Source organism: Ovis aries, chromosome 26 (assembly GCF_016772045.2).
Source record: "Ovis aries strain OAR_USU_Benz2616 breed Rambouillet chromosome 26, ARS-UI_Ramb_v3.0, whole genome shotgun sequence".
Lineage (NCBI taxonomy): Eukaryota > Metazoa > Chordata > Mammalia > Artiodactyla > Bovidae > Ovis > Ovis aries.
In genome coordinates this window covers 39,187,064-39,207,990 of record NC_056079.1, presented here as the reverse complement: position 1 = coordinate 39,207,990, position 20,927 = coordinate 39,187,064, and the positions used below count along the sequence as shown (strand labels likewise).

Here is a 20,927-nt window from a genome sequence, read left to right as displayed (position 1 = left end):
AACTGCAAGGACCATTTATAGACTGCACTGCCAAGACCTTTCCCCTCTCTGCTATCTTGAGCGCTTTCTTCCTGGAGACCATGTCTCCTGGGAATGCCCTTGGCCACTCCCAGATACTCTGAACTTCTTTGCCATTAGTTTCTAAGAGTGGCTGTCTCTGATCTTTCAAATAAAGTTGATGAGGGAAAGGGGGAGGGGAAAGAGTAATCTTGCTGTCTGCGATATCCAAATCTGCCAGGAGAGCAAGGGCTCTGAAGTTTTAGCCTCAGGGATTAGAATCACCCTCAGTAGATCTGAGGATCACACTCAGTAGATCTGAGGTGAGACTTGGGAATTTGCATTCCTAACAAGTTTCCAAGTAACGCTGATGCTGCTGACCCGAAGGGGCTTCCCTGGTGGCTCAGTGGTAAAGAATCCACCTGCCAGTGCAGGAGACACCGGTGAGATCCCCTGGAGGAGGAGATGGTAACCCACTCTAGCATTCTCGCCTGGAGAATTCCACAGACCAAGGAACCTGACGGGCTAGAGTCCTTGGGGTCACGAAAGAGTCAGGCACCACTTAAAGACTAAACAACAACTATAACACCTGGCTTGAGGATCCTACTTTGAGGTCCATGGCAGAAGAAGGATGCTGGCCCTTTTCTCTGATTAGTAAGACACCGTGAGTCACAGCAGACAGCAGTGAGTGGCGAGGGCCCTTTTTTCCCACTTGGCTTCTACACCATTAAGCTAGACTTGAATAGTTTTTCTCTGGCTGGAAGAAACGAAAACTTCCATAATCCATGTATCTGTGGGTCTTGGCTTTTGGAAATCATCATTATAGATATTTCAGAGAAATATCAGAGAAAAAGATGTTTTAAGGGCCACTAGCTAGATACCTTTTTTAACCCTTTAAAATGAAGCTTGTAAACATCATTTTTAAAAACAGCATAGGGTGAGGGCAATTCGAATAGCACCCAGCCGGGACACGCGGCCGGGACGCCCCGGCCCTCCCAGCCTCTGCCCCCGGACCCAGAAGATCTGGAACGAGCCGCGGGGCCGCATCCCTGCTCGCCCGCCATGGACCCGCACCGCCCGAGAGGCAAGCCCGAAACAGTAAGGAGGCGCCCCGCCAGCCCGGCCCCGCCGCCCGCCGGCCGGCCCGGTCCTTAGGCACGTCCTCCCGTCCACTTACTCGCCGGGGACGTGGAATCCTGAAGAAGGACGTGGAATCTGCAGAAGACCACACACCTGCTGTTAAGAAAGACCCCCTTCTGCAGCCTGGCAAGAGAAATATGCGTTCAATTCGCTTGTGGTGTGGACGTCAGTTGGCAAGCCCAGGCCCTGCTGGCCCTACAAGAGGCGGCAGAAGCGTTTCTAGTTCACCTCTTCGCGGATGCCTATCTCCTCTCCTTACACGCCGGCCGCGTCACGCTCTTCCCGAAGGATGTGCAGCTGGCCCGGAGTATCCGAGGCATTCAGGAAGGGCTTGGCTGAGCTCTGGCCACCCGCCCGAGTCTCTGGTTGGTACCAGAGCTTCTGCCTGTAGCCAGCTCCAGATCCACGGAGTACAAGGTGTTGCCTGGACTTGCTCTCTCGAAGCAGAGAGTTGCTTTCGCAGTTAGGTTTTTTTTTTTTAGAAGAAGACTGCATGGCTTTCCTCTGTAGCAGAGGTAATGTATGAGAGAATCAACACATTTCAGAAATCCTGAGAATAATTTTCAGATGAAGAGACTCTAAGGTTGACTTCACTTTGCAAATTATTCATGTGACTGATGATTTGGGAGACGTCAGATTTTCTAGGTTATGGGTGAAAAGGATACTTACTAATTATTTTAAATCTTCTTGTACCATTTAAATTTTTTACCATATGTATATATTTACTTTTATTTAAAACATGATGGAAAAAAATAAGAGAAGACCAGTCAGTTGCATGGAAGAGCCTGGCGCATCCAGCGTACAAATCTCTGCCCTTCAGATTGACTTCATCCTTAACGGCAGAAGCAAGTTTGTATGTGGACTGTACCTGTCAAAAATTATACAGCTTTTCAAAAACTCATTTGGGATGAAAATAGAGAAATGTTAAGGTTTGATGTTCTGGGTCCTTCTGGTAAATGCCTGCCAAAATCATTCAGAAATTCCAACTTGTAGAATTTATTTGATCCTTTATTTGCAAATCATAGATGATGTATCATAATTTATACTTCAGAATTTTTCATTCCAGGATTTTAAAGAGCCTTTTCAATGTTTTTATAGGTATTTTTATAACTTCCTTGTGGAGAGATAATAAAAATAATTCTTAATGAAAAAAACTTGAAGCAAAGTTACTGTTATACAGAGATTATACTGTGTTCTTTCTGTGTTAGCATTAAATTCTTCATTTGGACACTTTGCCAACAACCACAATTTAAACAAGAGAATTGAGGGATGTATCTTTGCCTCCAGTGGAGTAGAGTATGAGCCGATAATATCCTTGCCCTTCTCTTTTAACTGAAAGCAGTTTAAGAGACTTCCAGGGAAATAGGAAGTGCCCCCTGAAGACGTTTAGATATTGTGTGTGATAATGATTAGTGTCGGTGGATACTAATAACGATGCGTCAGCCAACTGAATTCAAACTAAAGGGAAGGACCAAGTTCTATTGTTTGATAAATTTTAACCCTTTGTAAAAACCTTTTCCTGTTCAACATCAACTCATTGTTATGTAAACATTGGAATAAAGCTTATCTAGGAATACATTAAAAAAATAAAAACAACATAATATTCCATCAGAGGGATGTTCCATGATCACTTCATCATTCTCCTAACATGGACCTCTCAGGTTATTATCAAATTTTCAGTATGAGTAGGTAAAGTGACATTGAACACCTTTATAAATGAAGTCATTTCTGCATCTTCAGATCATTTCCCTTAGGATAGTATGAAAAGAATAATTACTGGACCCTTCTATGGCTACAGGAAACAAATTGTCAAATTCTTTCCTCTAAGGTGTGTTGTACCAATAAATATTCTCATGGGGGGAAAGCCACTATTTTGTTAATCTAATATAGGAAAATGTGCAGTATCTCATTCTTGTTTTAGTTTGCTTTTCTTAGTTTACTTTTGTTTTTCATCAAGGAATGTATCTATCCCCACCTTCCCTACACAAAGTGTTCCTGGGACCAGACACACTGTTTGCTTAAATTGGGAAAAATTCTTTATATAATATCAAATTATAAATTATGTAAAAATGTACTTGTAAAACATTAACCATATTACTAACATTGTTGTTTCTGGGTGGTAGAATTATTATTTATGTTTTTCTTCTTCATGCTTTGTGCTAATTTTTCTAAATTTTGTAAGGTACTCAGAAAATGCTATTTTAATTGCAAAGTGGAAAGTAAAAGCAATCAGAGTAAAATACTGTTTTAAGTGTCTGTCTACAATGTGGGAGACCTGGGTTCAATCCCTGGGTCGGGAAGATCCCCTGGAGAAGGACATGGCAACCCACTGCAGTATTCTTGCCTGGAGAATCCCATGGGCGGAGGAGCCTGGTGGGCTACAGTCCCTGGGGTCACAAAAGAATCAGACACAATGTAGCGACTAAACAACAATAGTCAAAAGTGACAGTGCTGAGTCGTGTCCGACTCTTTGCGACCCCATGGCCTGTAGCCCGCCAGGCTCCTCCGCCCATGGGATTCTCCAGGCAAGAACACTGGAGTGGGTTGCCATGTCCTTCTCCAGGGGATCTTCCCGACCCAGGGATTGAACCCAGGTCTCCTGCATTGGCAGATGGATTCTTCACTGCTGAGCCACCAGAGAAGTCCCAAGAATTTTATAGTCCTTCATAAAGAAGCCCTGAGCTCAGCTGTTGGCAAGTGAGTTTAGTGGAGCTGAAAGGAAGCTTGGGGAACAATGATCTTAGTCCCTCCTTTTCCTGATAAGAAAGTGAGGCCAAGAAATGTTTAGCAGTTTGCTGAAAGTCATGATCGTGAGTGAAACAACAAGGCAGAGAACTCAGATCCATCCATATGGTTTTCCTACCAAATTATGTGCCTTTTCAGTTCAAGTTTGTGCAAAATTTATATAGATTAATATAAATACCTAAATCTGAGCAAGACATAGGAGTTTCTTAATTTATCCCTAGCTTTAAGAATGTTTAATTTTATGACACAGAAATGTCTTTTAGAAGACTGACAATTTGTAGAGAACAGTAGCAAACAAATAGCATTATTTACTCTAAAAATGGCTGTGAGTACCCTATATACATATTGGTTTGAAGTTATCTGTATGTTCTGCTCCATATAAATTTATAATTTTCCATGCTTTCCTGGATACCTGATCCATACAGATGGCCAGAAGTCAACAAAGTGGGCCCAGTAACTTTTAGGATCCAATCCAGTTCCAGGCAGAGGGACTTTGTTACCTGAAGAGGCTTCCTGGTTTTGTGCAACAGTTCCCAAGTGCAAGTCACTGGAATTTCACAGCTGAGCTGAAGCTATTGTCATTCTGGCCCAAATGTACCCATTTGAAGCAATGTAAGGGCTTCCCTGCCGGCTCAATGGTAAAGAATCCACCTGCTAATACAGGAGACTTGGGTTTGATCCCTGGGTCGGGAAGATCCTCTGGAGGAGGAAATGGCAACCAGTACCTTGCCGTTCTAAATGGCAACCAGAACTCCAGTATTCTTGCCTGAGAAATCCAGAGGAGCCTGGCAGGCTACAGTCCATGGGGCTGCAAAAAGCTGGATGTGACTTAGTGACTAAACAACAACAGCCAATAAAAATAAGGATATATAATGTGTTATTAATAAAGCTGCGTTTATCTACTCTTCTGGTGTTAAAAATGTTCTCTTATGAAATGATGGTGAAGGTGTGTGTATCTGTGTGTGTCAATGTTCTTATCTAGAAAAATACAAATTTGCCAATCTCATGTTGACCTTCAAAATGCTTTCAAAAATTTACTGTTCTGTGGAATTTCAAAATCTGGGACTTTGAAATACTGACAGTTTTAGACATGATTTAGAAGAATTAGAGTTCAAATCCTGGTGCAGCCACATATTTTGAGAAAGTTCTTAGTTTCTCTGAGTCTTCCTTTATTCAACTGTAGAGAAGGTGATATTTCTCTCAGGAAGATTAAATATTCTCATAAAACATCCAGAGAAACTGCTGGCACATAATCTCCTCCAGATATACCTGCTACAACGTGAGGGAAAAATGCAAGACAGTCATCATTTGGCTTTTGGTTGTGTGAAGACAACTGACAAATCAATAGATCAGTTTATCATTGGCTCCATTTCCCTTTGTTAATAATTAGCACCGTTATGGTCATTACAAATGTCTATTAGATAGAGTGAAGAAAATGATTTTTAAAATCATTTCTATGATTTTCTCATAGTCATATCTTTTAGAAATTAGGTCCTAAAGCTTTCATTGTGTGTTGCTAGTAGCAATTTTCTGATTGCTTATACCTTGAGAACTTTAGGTTTACTCCAAAAAGATTATTGTTGAAGTCAGGATCAATATTATGATCCTGAGTGTACTTGTTGTTGTTCAGTCACTCAGTCGTGTCCGACTTTGTGACCCCATGGACCACAGCATGCCAGGCTTCCCTATCCTTCACTGTCTCCTGGAGCTTGTTCAAACTCATATTGGGTGAGTCGGTGAGGCCATCCAACCATCTCATCCTCTGTCATCCCCTTCTCCTCCCACCTTCAATCTTTCCCAGCATCAGGGTCTTTCCAGTGAGTCAGCTCTTCACATCAGGTGGCCAAAGTATTGGAGCTTCAGTTTCAGCATCAGGCTTTCCAATGAATATTCAGGGTTGACTGCCTTTAGGATTGACAGGTTTGATCTCCTTAAAGTCCAAGGGACTCTCAAGAGTCTTCTCCAGCACCACAATTTGAAAGCATCAGTTCTCAGCCTTCTCTATAGTCCAACTCTCACATCCGTACATGACTACTAGAAAAACCATAGCTTTGACTAGATGGACCTTTGTTGGCAAAGTGATGTCTCTGCTTTCTAATATGCTGTTTAGATTTGTCATAGCTTTTCTTCCAAGGAGCAATTGTCTTTTAATTTCATGGCTGCAGCTACTGTCTGCAGTGATTTTGGAGTATGTATTACTCTATTAAAGCTTAATTTTGTGCCAAATGTTTCTGGAGCCAACAAAGCAAGATGCACGTCCTAATTAATAGAAGAGCAGAGGGCAGAAGGTGGTGACAATGTCCCTGTGTTTATGGAGTGCCCATTTGGTGGCTGTCTCTCATGGTGCCCTGGCGTCCTTGTCTCTGTCTCTGCCTCTGTTCTCTCTCCCTGCTCAGCTCCGACCAGGCTCTATCACTCTCCTCAATGGTTCAACCCCTGGGGTGACTTGCTGTCTGGAGTCCATGTCATCCCTTCACCTTCTAAGCCTTTGAAATAACCCCTTGAAGTCTTCACCAATCCATCATTTCTAACAGAGAAACTCTAACACCTCATTTAGTCAAGAACTCATCCCTGACAGACTGCATGTCGTTAGGATTTTTTTTTTCAGTTTTTTCTTAATGTCAGTAATTTACACCTGAGCCCTTCAATTAGGACTAAATATTTATTTTACTATAGTCCAGAAACATCCTTGCTTTTGGAGGTTGTTGTGGATGGTGCAGTTATGATTCTTTTTAAAAAATATGTTGTTGTTCAGTCACTAAATTGTGTCTGAATTTAGTGACCCCATGGGCTACAGCACGTCAGGCTTCCCTGTCCTTTACTATCTCCCAGAGTTTGCTCAGGCTCATGATTTATCCCTATATTTCCATATTTTTCTCTTTGGGAAGAATTTCTTGATCTTACATATCAAGCTATGATGTGCTAGTTTGATATGTAAATAGAACATCAATATGCACTTATTAATGACTTCTGTGATGTAAGTAAGACAATATCTATCCTATCTATCCTTATTGTCTTACTTACATCACAGAAGTCACTAATAAGTGCATATTGATGTTCTGGCTTCAATAAGTAATAGGGCTCCCCCCCACTCCCCCCATCCCCCACCACTTATTAAGACACAAATCCCACAGAGTTTGTAATACTAGCCAACTGATGTGCTGAAACTCCAATACTATGGCCACCTGATGTGAAGAACTGACTCATTGGAAAAGACCCTGATGCTGGGAAAGACTGAAGGCAGGAGGAGAAGGGGACGACAGAGGATGAGATGGCTGGATGGCATCACCGACTCAATGGGCATGGGTTTGGGTGGACTCTGGGAGTTGGTGATGGAAAGGGAGGCCTGTCATGCTGTGGTCCATGGGGTCGCAAAGAGTCAGACATGACTGAGTGACTGAACTGAACTGAACTAAACTGATGTATGAGTGGCAGCCAGCTGATAAAGAACAAATAGTACCCAAGTGGGGAAGACCTAACAGATAACGTGCTCTGTGTGTCAACATAGAAGCTAAGGTCATGGGATCAAAGAATGCCGATGCATCTCTGGGTGAATGTTTGGGGGGTCATCTTGGGACAAATTGTGCAAGAAAGGTTGAAGAAACATTTTATTAGGTACTTAATAGGTGTGAGGTCTTTTGTTGAATTTTGAATATATAAGATGAAGAAGAAAGCTCTGTCTCCTGGACAAGGTTTAAGGTAGAAAGATAGGGGTAAACATATAGTTGAAGAACTGTGAGCGTGTCTATGGCAGATGTCTTTGTTCATACCATGTTCTTATCTAAAAGCTCAATGCCATGTGCTGAGAAGTTTTGATGGAAAAGAATCTTCCCCCCACATTTGATTTTTCCTAGGGTTTTTTTGGGCTCCTTGAACCTGATTCTTTGGGCTGACTTTTGGCTTTATTGTTTGATTTTTTTTTTTTTTTTGCAAGCCTGATAAATCATGTCTTTTCCACTGACATAATTCTGAAACTACATCCCTGGGTACAGTGTGGAACTTAGCACTTCCCAGGGTCCAGTGACGTGTTCTGATGGAGCCAGTGGACGAAGCCCAGAATGTCCCCAGGCAATGCGTGGGATTTCACTCTCCACCAGGTGGTCCAGTTCCTGTACACTGTGGGTGTCACTGATTCCAGATGCCTGAATCGGAGGAGCAGAACTATGCTCTTTGTTTCAAAGTGGGTGGGCGGTTTGTTCAATCCCAGGGGCCTTTGGACTGTGAGATGTAGGCTGAGAGAGCCAGTTATCTGAAACAAAGGTGGCTGGCCCAGACAGACTGAGGGCCCAGCAGGGAAGGGAGAGAAGGAGGAGAACGCCTTCCAAGAAGAAGCTGAAAATTGACCTAGTTATTCTGATGGCACGCTCGGCTGGCTGCCTTTCCCTTCCAGGCCAAGTCCAGACTCTCTGACATGAAACAGAAACACTCACTGCCACGGACTGAAAGACTGGAGACTTTCCAAGTGTTTCCTCTCTTTCTTCCTGCCTTTTTTTTTTTTTTTTTTTTTTTTTTGGAGTAAGGAATATCTGCTCTATCAAGGAATAGCTGTCCTCAAGCTGCTGAAGACAGCAACGGTAATTCAGCTGATCTGAGTTTCATCAGGGAGCGCAGAGTGGAGTGGACAAGCAGAGGGCGAGAGGCAAAGCCATCTGCTTCCACGTCCCACCTGCTCTGGGATCTGGAGGCCCATGGGGACCTAAGGGGAAGAGCGTGGGTAGAGTGTGGGGGCTGAAGAAATGGGGGCAGGTGCAGCCCCACCCTGGTATTTTTAGGGGCTCTCTGCCAATAGCACACACCTCCTTTAATGATGAGAAGTGGATTTTTTCCCCCCAACTCTCTATCTCCATATTTCTTTTGGGCCATTTCTTGGGCTTGTAGGTCAAACTGTAGTGCAAGACTGATAACTGGTGGCACTACTGACGTTTGGAGCCAGGCAGTTCTTTACTGAAGTGTGATCGGGGGACTGTCCTGTGTGTTTACAAAGTTTAGCACCATCTCTGGCTACTTCCTCAACAAACCCTGAAGTTTTAAATTGAAGTATAGTTGCTTTACAATGTTATGTCAATTTCTGCTGTACAGCAAAGTGACTCAGTTTTACATATATATATATATCTAATATTCTTTTTTGTTTGTTTGTTTGTTTTTGTTTGTTTTTGTGTTTTTTTTGATAAACTTTATTTTTTATTTTTTTATTTTTAATTTTAAAATCTTTAATTCTTACATGCGTTCCCCAACATGAACCCCCCTCCCACCTCCCCTCCCCATAACATCTCTGTGGGTCATCACCATGCACCAGCCCCAAGCATGCTGTATCCTGCGTCAGACATAGACTGGCGATTCGATTCTTACATGATAGTATACATGTTTCAATGCCATTCTCCCAAATCATCCCACCCTCTCCCTCTCCCTCTGAGTCCAAAAGTCCGTTATACACATCTGTGTCTTTTTTGCTGTCTTGCATACAGGGTCGTCATTGCCATCTTTCTAAATTCCATATATATGTGTTAGTATACTGTATTGGTGTTTTTCTTTCTGGCTTACTTCACTCTGTATAATCAGCTCCAGTTTCATCCATCTCATCAGAACTGATTCAAATGAATTCTTTTTAACGGCTGAGTAGTACTCCATTGTGTATATGTACCACAGCTTTCTTATCCATTCATCTGCTGATGAACATCTAGGTTGTTTCCATGTCCTGGCTATTATAAACAGTGCTGCGATGAACATTGGGGTACATGTGTCTCTTTCAATTCTGGTTTCCTCGGTGTGTATGCCCAGCAGTGGGATTGCTGGGTCATAAGGTAGTTCTATTTGCAATTTTTAAAGGAATCTCCACACTGTTCTCCATAGTGGCTGTACTAGTTTGCATTCCCACCAACAGTGTAGGAAGGTTCCCTTTTCTTCACACCCTCTCCAGCATTTATTGCTTGCAGATTTTTGGATCACAGCCATTCTGACTGGTGTGAAGTGGTACCTCATTGTGGTTTTGATTTGCATTTCTCTAATAATGAGTGATGTTGAGCATCTTTTCATGTGTTTGTTAGCCATCCATATGTCTTCTTTGGAGAAATGTCTATTCAGTTCTTTGGCCCATTTTTTGATTGGGTCGTTTATTTTTCTGGAATTGAGCTGCATAAGTTGCTTGTATATTTTTGAGATTCGTTGTTTGTCAGTTGCTTCATTTGCTATTATTTTCTCCCATTCAGAAGGCTGTCTTTTCACCTTGCTTATATTTTCCTTTGTTGTGCAGAAGCTTTTAATTTTAATTAGATCCCATTTGTTTAGTTTTGCTTTTATTTCCAGAATTCTGGGAGGTGGATCATAGAGGATCCTGCTGTGATTTATGTCTGAGAGTGTTTTGCCTATGTTCTCCTCTAGGAGTTTTATAGTTTCTGCTCTTATATTTAGATCTTTAATCCATTTTGAGTTTATTTTTGTGTGCGGTGTTAGAAAGTGATCTAGTTTCATTCTTTTACAAGTGGTTGACCAGTTTTCCCAGCACCACTTGTTAAAGAGATTGTCTTTACTCCATTGTATATTCTTGCCTCCTTTGTCAAAGATAAGGTGTCTATATGTGTGTGGATTTATCTCTGGGCTTTCTATTTTGTTCCATTGATCTATATTTCTGTCTTTGTGCCAGTACCATACTGTCTTGATGACTGTGGCTTTGTAGTAGAGCCTGAAGTCAGGCAAGTTGATTCCTCCAGTTCCATTCTTCTTTCTCAAGATTGCTTTGGCTATTCTAGGTTTTTTGTATTTCCATACAAATCTTGAAATGATTTGTTCTAGTTCTGTGAAAAATATTGCTGGTAGCTTGATAGGGATTGCATTGAATTTGTAAATTGCTTTGGGTAGTATACTCATTTTCACTATATTGATTCTTCCGATCCATGAACATGGTATATTTCTCCATTTATTAGTGTCCTCTTTGATTTGTTTCATCAGTGTTTTATAGTTTTCTATATATAGGTCTTTAGTTTCTTTAGGTAGATATATTCCTAAGTATTTTATTCTTTTCGTTGCAATGGTGAATGGAATTGTTTCCTCAATTTCTTTTTCTACTTTCTCATTATTAGTGTATAGGAATGCAAGGGATTTCTGTGTGTTGATTTTATATCCTGCAACTTTACTATATTCATTGATGAGCTCTAGTAATTTTCTGGTGGAATCTTTAGGGTTTTCCATGTAGAGGATCATGTCATCTGCAAACAGTGAGAGTTTTACTTCTTCTTTTCCAATTTGGATTCCTTTTATTTCTTTTTCTGCTCTGATTGCTGTGGCCAAAACTTCCAGAACTATGTTGAATAGTAGCGGTTAAAGTGGGCACCCTTGTCTTGTTCCTGACTTTACGGGAAATGCTTTCAATTTTTCACCATTGAGGATAATGTTTGCTGTGGGTTTGTCATAGATAGCTTTTATTATGTTGAGGTATGTTCCCTCTATTCCTGCTTTCTGGAGAGTTTTTATCATAAATGGATGTTGAATTTTGTCAAAGGCCTTCTCTGCATCTATTGAGATAGTCATATGGTTTTTATTTTTCAATTTGTTAATGTGGTGAATTACATTGATTGATTTGCGGATATTGAAGAATCCTTGCATCCCTGGGATAAAGCCCACTTGGTCATGGTGTATGATCTTTTTAATGTGTTGTTGGATTCTGATTGCTAGAAATTTGTTGAGGATTTTTGCAACTATGTTCATCAGTGATATTGGCCTGTAGTTTTCTTTTTTTGTGACATCTTTGTCAGGTTTTGGTATTAGGGTGATGGTGGCCTCATAGAATGAGTTTGGAAGTTTACCTTCCTCTGCAATTTTCTGGAAGAGTTTGAGTAGGATAGGTGTTAGCTCTTCTCGAAATTTTGGTAGAATTCAGCTGTGAAGCGGTCTGGACCTGGGCTTTTGTTTGCTGGAAGATTTCTGATTACAGTTTCAATTTCTGTGCTTGTGATGGGTCTGTTAAGATTTTCTATTTCTTCCTGGTTCAGTTTTGGAAAGTTGTACTTTCTAAGAATTTGTCCATTTCTTCCACGTTGTCCATTTTATTGGCATACAACTGCTGATAGTAATCTCTTATGATCCTTTGTATTTCTGTGTTGTCTGTTGTGATCTCTCCATTTTCATTTCTAATTTTATTGATTTGATTTTTCTCTCTTTGCTTCTTGATGAGTCTGGCTAATGGTTTGTCAATTTTATTTATCCTTTCAAAGAACCAGCTTTTGGCTTTGTTGATTTTTGCTATGGTCTCTTTTGTTTCTTTTGCATTTATTTCTGCCCTAATTTTTAAGATTTCTTTCCTTCTACTAACTCTGGGGTTCTCCAATTCTTCCTTTTCTTGTTGCTTTAGTTGTAGAGTTAGGTTATTTATTTGACTTTTTTCTTGTTTCTTGAGGTATGCCTGTATTGCTATGAACTTTCCTCTTAGCACTGCTTTTATAGTGTCCCACAGGTTTTGGGTTGTTGTGTTTTCATTTTCATTAGTTTCTATGCATATTTTGACTTCTTTTTTGATTTCTTCTGTGATTTGTTGGTTATTCAGAAGTGTGTTGTTCAACCTCCATACGTTGGAATTTTTAATAGTTTTTCTCCTGTAATTGAGATCTAATCTTAATGCATTATGGTCAGAAAAGATGCTTGGAATGATTTCGATTTTTTGAATTTATCAAGTTTAGATTTATGGCTCAGAATGTGATCTATCCTGGAGAAGGTTCCGTGAGCACTTGAAAAAAAGGTGAAATTCATTGTTTTGGGGTGAAATGTCCTATAGATATCAATTAGGTCTAACTGATCTAATGTATCATTTAAAGTTTGCGTTTCTTTGTTAATTTTCTGTTTAGTTGATCTGTCCATAGGTGTGAGTGGGGTATTAAAGTCTCCCACTATTATTGTGTTATTGTTGATTTCCCCTTTCATACTTGTTAGCATTTGTCTTACATATTGTGGTGCTCCTATATTGGGTGCATATATATTTATAATTGTTATATCTTCTTCTTGGATTGATCCTTTGATCATTATATAGTGGCCTTCTTTGTCTCTTTTCACAGCCTTTGTTTTAAAGTCTATTTTATCGGATATGAGTATTGCCACTCCTGCTTTCTTTTGGTCTCTATTTGCGTGGTATATCTTTTCCAGCCCTTCACTTTCAGTCTGTATGTGTCCCTTGTTTTGAGGTGGGTCTCTTGTAAGCAGCATATAGAGGGGTCTTGTTTTTGTATCCATTCGGCCAGTTTTTGCCTTTTGGTTGGGGCGTTCAACCCATTTACGTTTAAGGTAATTATTGATAAGTATGATCCCGTTACCATTTACTTTATTGTTTTAGGTTCAGGTTTATACACCCTTTCGTGTTTCCTGTCTAGAGAATATCCTTTAGAATTTGTTGGAGAGCTGGTTTGGTGGTGCTGAATTCTCTCAGCTTTTGCTTGTCTGTAAAGCTTTTGATTTCTCCTTCATATTTGAATGAGATCCTTGCTGGGTACAGTAATCTGGGCTGTAGGTTATTGTCTTTCATCACTTTAAGTATGTCTTGTCATTCCCTCCTGGCCTGAAGAGTTTCTATTGACAGATCAGCTGTTATCCTTATGGGAATCCCCTTGTGTGTTATTTGTTGTTTTTCTCTTGCTGCTTTTAATATTTGTTCTTTGTGTTTGATCTTTGTTAATTTGATTAATATGTGTCTTGGGGTGTTTCGCCTTGGGTTTATCCTATTTGGAACTCTCTGTGTTTCTTGGACTTGGGTGATTATTTCCTTCCCCATTTTAGGGAAGTTTTCAACTATGATCTCCTCAAGGATTTTCTCATGATCTTTCTTTCTGTTTTCTTCTTCTGGGACTCCTATAATTCGAATGTTGGAGCATTTCATATTGTCCTGGAGGTCTCTGAGATTTTCCTCATTTCTTTTAATTCGTTTTTCTTGTTTCCTCTCTGATTCATTTATTTCTACCATTCTATCTTCTATTTCACTAATCCTATCTTCTGCCTCCGTTATTCTACTATTTGTTGCCTCCAGAGTGTTTCTGATCTCATTTATTGCGTTATTCATTATATTTTGACTCTTTTTATTTCTTCTAGGTCCTTGTTAAACCTTTCTTGCATCTTCTCAATCCTTGTCTCTAGGCTATTTATCTGTGATTCTATTTTGATTTCAAGATTTTGGATCATTTTCACTATCAATATTAGGAATTCCTTCTCCGGTAGATTCCCTACTTCTTCCTCTTTTGTTTGGTTTGGTGGGCAACTCTCCTGTTCCTTTACCTGCTGAGTATTCCTCTGTCTCTTCATCTTGGTTATATTGCTGCGTTTGTCGTGGCCTTTTTATATTCTGGTAATTTGTGGAGTTCTCTTTATTATGGAGCTTCCTCACTGTGGGTGGAGTTCTATCAGTGGCTTGTCAAGGTTTCCTGGTTAGGGAGGCTTGTGTTGGAGTTCTGGTGGGTGGAGCTGGGTTTCTTCTCTCTGGAGTGCACTGGAGTGACCAGTAATGGGTTATGAGTCATCAAAGGTTTTGGGATAATTTTGAGCTGCCTGTATATTGAAGCTCAGGGGAGTGTTCCTGTGTTGCTGGAGAATTTGAGTGGTATGTCTTGTTTTGGAACTTGTTGGCCCTTGGGTGGAGCTTAGTTTCGGTGTAGGTATGAAGGCATTTGATGAGCTCCTATTGCTTAATGTTCCCTGAATTCAAGAGTTCTCTAATGTTTTCAGGCTTTGGATTTAAGCCTCCTGCTTCTGGTTTTCAGTTTTATTTTTACAGTAGCCTCTAGACTTCTCCATCTATACAGCACCGATGATAAAACATCTAGGTTAAAGATGAAAATTTCTCCACATTGAGGGACACTCAGAGAGGTTCATTGAGTTACAAGGAGAAGAGAAGATGGAGGGGGTAGTTAGAGGTAACTGGAATGAGATGCGGTGAGATCAAAAGAGGAGAGAGCAAGCTAGCCAGTAGTTACTTCCTTATGTGCGCTCTATAGTCTGGACCGCTCAGAGGTATTTACGGAGTTATATGGGGAAGAGGAGAGGGAGGAAGTAGATAGAGGTGGCCAGGAGGATAAGAGAGAGGAATGAGAAGGAGAGAGACAAATCCTGCCAGTAACCAGTTCCTTAGGTGTTCTCCACCGTCTGGAACACACAGAGATTCACAGAGTTAGATAGAGAAGAGATGGGGGAGAAAAGAGACAGAGGCCCCCTGGTGGAGAAAAAGGAGAGTCCAAAGGAGGAGAGAGTGGTCAAGCCAGTAATCTTGCTCTCAGGTAAACTTGGGTAGTGAAGTTTGGGTTTTTAAATGTACAAAATTGACAACAAAAACCTAAGAGCAAAGATTAAAAATCTAGAGTAGAGGTTGGATTTTCAAAGATACAATACTAAAGAAAAGAAGCAGAAGGAAAAAGGAAGAAAGAAAAAACAAAAACAAAAACAAGAATTATTAAAAAAAAAAACCAAAAACCCACCAAAAACCATCCAAAGACTATATACGGTGTTTGCCTTAAAAAAAAAAAAAGTCTTTTTTTTAAAAAAAAATAGTAATAGTAGGTTATAGAAATAAAAATTAGAGGAGAAATAGAAGACTTAACAATTAAAAAAAAGTTAGAAAAAACAAAACAAAACAAAAAAATCCCAAACAAACAAAAAAAAAGGAATGATTTTAAAAATAGTAGAAATATATCTAGCCCTTCTCTGATGTTGTGGGCCGTGTGGGATCACTTCCAAGGTGGTTCCCTCTGTTTAACTTCTTCTGTTTGCTGGTTTTTTAGGCTCACTAGTTCAGTCACGCTGTGGGGAGGGGGGATGCTGCAAACAAATAGCACTGTCGTGTGCACACAGTGTCTCAGCCCCGCTTGACCTGTCCCTTCTTGCAGCGCACAAACCGCTCCGGCTCTACTATGCTCAGCCGGGAACCGTCTGGGGCCGGCCCTAGGCTGTGTGCACTTCCCTGGTCCAGGCCGCTCAGGTTCGGCGCTCAGGCAGCCCTCAGAGGCACAGATTCGGCTGGGACTGCGCTTTGTGCCCTTCCCAGGTCCGAGTAGTTCAGGAGTTTGGCGAGCGCGATCGCCGCGGCTTGTCACCTTTTCTGCCGCTGCTGCTCAGCTTTCTGGGTGGACCGCTGGCGCACCCCGTGAGGCAGATGGTGACTGTCCAGCACCCCCAGAAGACTTAGCAAAGAAGCCTGCTTGCAGTTAGGTAAGTAAAGTCTCTCCGGGTCTGCAATTGCCCCTTTCCAGTCCTTACGGCTCTGGCTGCCTGTCCCCGGTGGGGAATGGTCTGCAGCCGGCTTTTTCCGTTCCGTCCTTTGTTCTGTGCTCGGTCCTGGTGGTGTCTTATGTTCGAGCTTTTCGCGTGGTAGCTCTCCCACAGTCTGGTTTGCTAGCCCAAGTTAGATCGTTCTGGTTGCGCGTGGGGCGTTCCTGCCCGATTCTTACAAAGCACTGCAGCCCGCGCCTCCCGCGTGTCCCTGCCCTGCCCCCACTTCCCAGTGGTGGATGCAGGCTCCGTGCTGCTTTTCCGCTGGGGGAGTTACTGTTGGGCTTGTAATCTCTTGGTTTTAATTATTTATTTATTTTTCCTTCCTGTTATGTTGCCCTCTGTGTTTCCAAGGCTCACCACAGACTCGGCAGGGAGAGTGTTTCCTGGTGTTTGGAAACCTCTCTTCTTAAAATTCCCTTCCCGGGACGGGCTTCCCTTCCCGGGACGGAGCTCCCTCCCCACCTCCTTTGTCTCCTTTTTTGTCTTTTATATTTTTTCCTACCTGTTTTTGAAGACAATGGTCTGCTTTTCTGGTTGCCTGATGTCCTCTGCCAGCCTACAGAAGTTGTTTTGTGGAGTTTGCTCGGCGTTGAAATGTTCTTTCGAGGAATTTGTGAGGGAGAAAGTGGTCTTCCAGTCCTATTCCTCCGCCATCTTTACAGTTCCTCTCTAATATTCTTTTAAAATATTTTTTCCATTGTAGTTTATCACAGGATGTTGAATATAATTCCCTGTGCTATACAGTAGGGCCTTATTGTTTACCCATCCTCTATATAAATAGTTCACATCTGCTGAGCCCAAACTGCCAATTTACCCCTCCCCCAACCCCTGTTTTTTAGATTTCTGCTGGTAAAGTTTTTGGAGGAGTTCTGTTGTCTGTTGTTAAACTTGTTGGTCTTCGAGCTTAAATTTATTGGTGATAGAGCTTCATTTCATCCGCTTTCCTGAAAAAGCCAACTCTTAAAATGGCCTCATTTGTTACTTCAAGCAGACTTTGTAACTGAAGTGGAATATACATTCAGAAAAGTGCACAAGTCATGCGTACAGCCTGATGAATTTTCAGAACATGAACACACTCACTATGTCAAGCAATGGAACCCTGGAGCACTCCCAAGCCCATCTCATGTCTCCCCGCATTGCCATACCCTTTCAGGTTCACTGGTTTATAACACTGTTCATCTCTTGAGCCTAGTTTTGAACTTTATAGGAATGGAATAATACTGTGTATTTCCTTTGGCTCCTGGATGTTCCCTCAACATTAAGTTGTGGAATTCATCCATGCCATTGCAGGTAGTAGCAGTTAGTTCCTGCTCATTGCTCCGTAACAACCAGTTTGGGGAACATGCCTCATTTTCTATATCCATTTTACTGTTCATGGGTACTTGTGCACTTTGCAGATTTTACCCACTTTGAGTTGTGTGCTTCTATAAACATTTTTGTACCCATCTTTTGTTGACTGCACATATGCATGTCTTTTGGGAGTAACATTCCCAGGTGATAGAGTGCTCACAGGTGAATACTTCTGGTTTCCCAAAGCGGTTCTACTCTTTTAGCTCCCTCCAGCCTCAGATATGCAGATGATACTACCCTTATGGCAGAAAGTGAAGAGGAACTAAAAAGCCTCTTGATGAAAGTGAAAGAGGAGAGTGAAAAAGTTGGCTTAAAGCTCAACATTCAGAAAACGAAGATCATGGCATCTGGTCCCATCACTTCATGGGAAATAGATGGGAAACAGTGGAAACAGTGTCAGACTTTACTTTTTTGGGCTCCAAAATCACTGCAGATGGTGACTGCAGCCATGAAATTAAAAGACACTTACTCCTTGGATGAAAAGTTATGACCAACCTAGATAGTATATTCAAAAGCAGAGACATTACTTTGCCAACTAAGGTCCATCTAGTCAAGGCTATGGTTTTTCCTTTGGCCATGTATGGATGTGAGAGTTGGACTGTGAAGAAGGCTGAGTGCCGAAGAATTGATGCTTTTGAACTGTGGTGTTGGAGAAGACTCTTGAGAGTCCCTTGGACTGCAAGGAGATCCAACCAGTCCATTCTGAAGGAGATCAGCCCTGGGATTTCTTTGGAAGGAATAATGCTAAAGCTGAAGCTCCAGTACTTTGGCCACCTCATGAGAAGAGTTAACTCATTGGAAAAGACTCTGATGCTGGGAGGGATTGGGGGCAGGAGGAGAAGGGGATGACCGAGGATGAGATGACTGGATGGCATCACGGACTCGATGGATGTGAGTCTGAGTGAACTCCAGGAGATGGTGATGAACAGGGAGGCCTGGCGTGCTGCGATTCATGGGGTCGCAAAGAGTCGGACACGACTGAGCAACTGAACTGAACTGAACTGAGCTGAGGATGAGAATTCCGATTGTCCCATGTTCTCTCCAACATTTGGTATGTTTTAGCTTTTTAATTGTAGCCATTATCATGGTGATGTTGTGATCCCAGTGTGGTGAGATGACTCAACCGATGACTAGTGAAGCTGACGACCATTACATCCGATTTGGTGATGGGCCTCTTTTCACCTTCTTTTTTTCCAGGTTTATTGAGCTATAATTGACAGAAAGATGGTAAGACATTTAAAGTGTGCAACATGGTGATTTAGTACAGGTCTACATTGTGAAAAGTCCCATCGTTGAGTTCATTAACGCATCCATCACATCATATATATTTTCTTTGAGGAGAACACACCTTCAGTTCTCATCAAAATTATAATAGAATTTAGTATTATCAGCTGTGGTCACCATGTTCTATGTAACATTGCAGACCTTATTATAACTGAAAGTTTGCTCCATTTAACTAATCTCTCCCTCTTTCTCCCCCTCCCCAGCCACTGGAAATCATCATTCTGTTTCCTGTTTCTACCAGTTCAACTTTATTGTTGCTCAGTCACTAAGTCGTGTCCGACTCTTTGCAACCCCATGGACTGCAGCACACCAGGCTTTCCTGTCCTTCACTACGTCCTGGAGTTTGCTCCAAGGCATGCCCATTGAATTGGTGAGGTGATGCCATCCAACCATCTCATCCTCTGTCACCCCTTTCTCCTCCTGCCTCCAATCTTTCCCAGCACCAGGGTCTTTTCCAAGCAGTCGGTTCTTCGCTTCAGGGGGCCAGATTATTTGAGCTTCAGCTTCAGTGTCAGAACTTTTAATGAGTATTCAGGGTTGGTTTCCTTTAGGATTGACTGGTTTGATCTCCTTGCTGTCCAGGGGACTCTCAAGAATCTTCTCCAGCACCATGATTTGAAAGCATCCGTTCTTTGGCGCTCAGCTGTCTTTAGGGTCCAAGTTTGTTTTTAGATTCCACATATTGTTATAGGGCCCGTGGGCCCTGACCCTGAGGGAGGGGCCGCCCTGCGAGCATGAGAACCCGAGGCCGCCCTGCCCACAGTCAGCTCCCAGGAGTCTCCGCGGCACAGAGCGAGGGGAGGCGTTCGTGGCCTTCTCCCCGGAGGCCTCCAGGCCCGGTGGTCTCAGGGCCGGCGGGTGAACTAGGGCCCGGGGACAGGCTGGGTCCTGAGTCCTGCGGCACCCCAGACCCCCAGGCTGAGTGGGCCCAGGACTTGAAGAGGCGGAGAACCCCTCCGCCATCCCAGCCTCTTCATGGAGGAGGCCGTCTCCATGGGTCCCGGTCTCTGGAGGCCTCGGCACCTGGACCATAGGGACCCTGAGGCTCAGGTAACAGCTTCCTCCAGCACGTTCCCACTTTGGTGACGCGCCTTGTGAGAGTCCTGTGATTTGTTTAGCTTTGTCTCTGCTGGGTCTTCGTTCCTGTGTGGGCTTTTACTCTCGGTGCAGTGAGCGGGGGCTGTCTACTTGTGTGTGGGCGTCTCATTGCAGCGGCTTCTCTTGCAGAGCGCGGGGCTCAGGAATTGGGGTGCACGGGAGCTTTCCTGCTCTGCAGCACGTGGGATCTTCCCTGAGCTGGAATCGAGCCTGTGTCTCCTCCTGCATTGGCAGGCAGATTCTTCAAAAACAAAAACTATACTGCTGAGCCACCAGGGAAGACCCCGAACTTATGTGATTTTTAGCGGCAAGTTGGTGGACTAGATAAGACAGGAGTTATTTATACCCAATGTCCAGTAAAGAAAATAAAACTCCAAGGAGAAAAGATAGCTTCTCAAGGTCCCTCTAGTAGGTGGCTGACTGGACTTCAAGGGCTGTGTCTCCATGCCGGTGACGTCCACTGCTGTGCTTTGCCGTCCTTCCTTGTATGACATCTATAATAGGAACGAGTTTAGGCTGTTTGGCTTTTGAGAGTATGACTGAGGTTCGTGAGGATAACATAGTTCTTTCAGCTTGATGGTGCTGAGTTATGGCATTTAGAGGATCAGAAAAAGTGAAAAAGGCAGGAATACAAATAAGCCTGCAACATAGAGAGCAGTTTGGTTATCACAAAATAATGAGGCCTGAAAGATGGGGATTCACAGAGGTCAGTTATATTTCATGTGAAATGAGTTAAGTGGCCCTTTTGTACCACAATGGGAGCCTTGAACGCAGAGTGATTAGTCAGGAAATTAATAATACATCGGCCACTGTCAGTGCTCTCCTGTGAATTACAGAACAGTGTGCTCTAGAGTCTTGTGGAGTTTGACTTGGGAGTCATGGAAGTTTTCAATTTTTAAAATGTTTCTGATTATTATTAAACTTCATGACTGAATTTATATGAATTTTATTTTAATTTAGAACTTTTTTTTTTTTTTTGATGGGCACTGAGTGTCTTGCAGGATCTTAGTTCCCAGACCAGGGATTGAACCCATGTCTGGCAGTAAAAGTGCAGAGTCACAACCAGTGGACCACCAGGA

The 20,927-nt window shown here is 42.3% G+C and overlaps 1 protein-coding gene across 1 annotated transcript; it reads left to right on the top strand.

The window, feature by feature from the left end:
• The first annotated feature begins 933 nt into the window (after positions 1-933).
• LOC105605263 (histone H3-like centromeric protein A) lies at positions 934-2,816 on the top strand. Its single transcript, XM_042241489.2, is given in 3 exon segments — positions 934-1,117; positions 1,120-1,202; positions 1,204-2,816. Coding segments are annotated over 3 exon segments (414 nt in total). The 5' UTR covers positions 934-1,059; the 3' UTR covers positions 1,477-2,816.
• Positions 2,817-20,927: the final 18,111 nt, after the last annotated feature.